This window comes from Chlamydomonas reinhardtii, chromosome 13 (assembly GCF_000002595.2).
Source record: "Chlamydomonas reinhardtii strain CC-503 cw92 mt+ chromosome 13, whole genome shotgun sequence".
Lineage (NCBI taxonomy): Eukaryota > Viridiplantae > Chlorophyta > Chlorophyceae > Chlamydomonadales > Chlamydomonadaceae > Chlamydomonas > Chlamydomonas reinhardtii.
Window position 1 is genome coordinate 4367867 of NC_057016.1, and position 2995 is coordinate 4370861.

The following is a 2995-nucleotide window of genomic DNA, read 5'->3' on the forward strand; positions in this document are numbered from 1 at the left end:
GGTTGGGGGTGGGTGGGGAGTGGGTGGGTTGGGTGGATTCGAGGGTTGGTTGGTTGGGGAGTTTGGGTGCGTGCGCGTGTTTGGGGGGGGGGGGTTGGGGGGTTGGAAATAAGGCGCCTTGAGGGGCACGGAAGCGATTGAGAGTGCGAACCGGGACCCAACGGAGAGGCCGGCGCAGCCGATCGGTCAGCGCCAGGACTAGGCGCACACAACCCCGTGTGTCCGCGCCGACACCCCACCCTGCCTCCCGGACCACCGCTGCCTTGCAGCCCCCCCTCAACAACCCGAACCCCAACCCCACCTTGAGGTTTCCGTCCGCCAGCAGTCGCAGTCGGTTGCAGTCGTGGCAGAAGTGCTGAGTCATTGAGGTGATGAACGACACACTGCCCACGTGGCCCTGGGGTGTGTGCGTAGGGGGGGGGGGTTGGGAGGACGTTCGGGGGATCCTGGTTTGGCCACAAGCATGAGTGCATGAGCAGCAAGTGCGAGCGAGAGCGGCATGCCTGGAAACCCCCAACCCCATCTCCCATGCCCTCCGCTCCACCGCAATTGTGTTCGTGCCTCCGTGCTCCCCCCCGGCTCACCCTCAGCCTGAAGTTCTTGGCCACCTCCCCCCGGGGGTCGTCCAGCCGCTCCAGAGGGGTGTCGGGGAAGGCGGCACGCAGGCGTGTCAGCAGCTCCCGGTACGGCACCTGTTGGGGGGAAGGGGGCCGAGTGAGCGGGTGGGCGGGGAATGAAAGGTGGAGCCAGGTGTTGGTGAGATATTAACGTAAGCCGCGGGGGTGCGCGCTCGTAGGGCAGGGGTGATACGTTTAGCTCGGCATCAAAGCCCCTTTTGCCCAGGGCACCTGCCATTCGCCCTCCTAGCCTAGCCCCGCCCATCCTCCGCCACGCCACCTGCCCTTGACCTCCCAATCTCCCCTCCCCCTCTCCCCTTGGGACCTACTTCATTGGGCTCGGGCACATACCCCCCCCTCGCCCCCCTCCCCACCATCTTGCTGTCGCTCCACACGTTGCCGTCAAAGGGCATGTACTCGATGAAGCGCACGTTGACGGGCTGGTGGCGGGTCAGCGCCGCAAAGTCCGCCACCTCGTCGTCATTCACACCGCGCATCACCACCACGTTCACCTGCACGCGAAAACACGCCAAAGCGCAAACCACCCGTTTGAACACGTGCTTGGCTCCGTCTCCGTCTTGCAAAGGTGACGGCTCTCCCCCTTCTCGACCTGGTGACAACGCGTGCCTTACCTCCTGTCTGGCTGTTGGGTGTCGTCTACATCAGAGACCTGATCCTGACTACCCCAGCGGAGCCGCCCCATGCCTCCCACCCACTCCTCCCACTCCTCTCACCCGGACCCAACCCTCCAACCCCGTTCACACGCCCTCCCCCCCACCCACCTTGACCGGGTCGAACCCCAGCCGCGCCGCGGTGGCGATGGCCTCCATCACGCGGCCGTGTCCGGGCCGTCGCGCCAGCTGCTGGAAGCGCTCGGGCCGCAGCGTGTCCAGGCTGATGTTCACGGCGGTCAGGCCTGCAGGGGCGGAGGCGGAGGCGGCGGGGGCTGCAATGATTGGTACAGAGACGTGTAGCGAGGTAGACAGCAGGCGTAGGGGGTTGCAAGGATTGGTATAGAGAACTGTAGCGAAGTAGACAGCAGGCGTAGAGGGGGTCGGCCACATGCATGATAAGGAGGGCAGGTGGGTTGGGGGAGGGTTGGGGGAGGGTCAGCGGGGGCTGAAGGGGGTTACATACGACCCAAACCCAAACGTGGGGGGCGTTGTGGGGGGGGGGGTGCGATACACCAATTGGGTTTGCGAGCAGCTTCTGCCCGTCCATGCCAGCCCGAACACAGAAGCTAGCTGCCTCGGCCACCCCGCCTCCACATGCACCGTCTCCCGCTTTCCCGTCTCATGGGAATAATGATACAACCCTCCCATTGGGTTCGGTTTGGGCCGGTATGTACAAACCGGCCCATCCCACACATACACGCCCTGCCTGTCTCACCCGCCTCCTTGAGTGCCGGCAGCTGCCGCGCCAGCACAATGCCGTTGCTGGTGATGGCCAGAGAGCTCAGGCCCCTGCTATTGCTACTGCCGCTGCTGCTGCCGCTGCTACTGCCGCTGCTCAAAGCAGCCTCGTCCGCCTCCGCCTGCCGCTCCCCGCTGCTACCGCCGCTGCTGCTGCTGCTGCCGCTGCTACTGCCGGCGTCTGCGGGCACCCTCAGCGCCCCCAGCTGCCCCACCAGGTCCAGGATGTCCCGCCGCAGGGTGGGCTCGCCACCTGTGAGCCGCACCTTGGTCACACCCGCCTCCACAAACAGCCGAGCCTGGGGGGGTGGGGGGTGGGCAGCAGGGGAGGCCGGTGAGGAGGTGGGTGGTGGGGTATGGCCGTGTGGGTGGAGGAGGTGCTTTGTCCTACACAGATTGCCCTGCCCTGCCCTGCCCTGGCCTGCCCGCTCCCCTCCCCGTTGCCCTCCCCGCCCCCTTTGGTTTCCATAACCCTCCCCTCCTGACCCCCCGCCTTCCCTCTTACCCACCGCAGTTCGGGTTCTCGGCTCTTCCTTGGGTCCCAAAATAAACTAACCCCCGCATCCCCCCCTCCGCCCTCCTCACCAGCCCCTCCGCTCCTCCCGCCTCCTCACCAGCCGCTCCCCCCTTCCGCCTCCTCACAAGCCTCCCCCCTCCCCGCCTCTCACCAAGCCTCCCCCCTCCCCCCACCCTGCCGCCTCCTCACCAACCCCTCCCCCCTCCCGCCTCCCCCCTCCCGCCTCCTCTCTCCCCTCTCCCACTCTCCCCGCCGCCTCACCAGCCTCATGATCTCGGGTGTGGTGAGCAGCTGTCCCCCGGGCGTGAGCGCCACGCCCTCGTCGGGCATGCAGTAGGTGCAGCGCAGGTTGCAGCGCTCTGTCAGGCTGATGCGCAGGTAGGTGTGGACGCGGCTGGGGGCGGGGGTTACATCATGATTAATTAAGAAGTGAAGGGGGGGCGGGTAAG

General features: G+C 66.5%; 1 protein-coding gene across 1 annotated transcript in view; it reads right to left on the reverse strand.

Annotated features, from left to right (window-relative positions):
• Positions 1-2995, reverse strand: part of CHLRE_13g602901v5 (uncharacterized protein) — a 5508-nt gene that overhangs the window by 885 nt on the left and 1628 nt on the right. Inside the window, exons 2-7 of the mRNA XM_043069811.1 lie at positions 2808-2940; positions 2007-2328; positions 1400-1533; positions 992-1129; positions 585-692; positions 302-397 (exon numbers count right to left, since the gene is read on the reverse strand). Coding sequence (XP_042917775.1) covers positions 302-397; positions 585-692; positions 992-1129; positions 1400-1533; positions 2007-2328; positions 2808-2940 — 931 coding nt within the window. The remainder of the gene's footprint in view (positions 1-301; positions 398-584; positions 693-991; positions 1130-1399; positions 1534-2006; positions 2329-2807; positions 2941-2995) is intronic.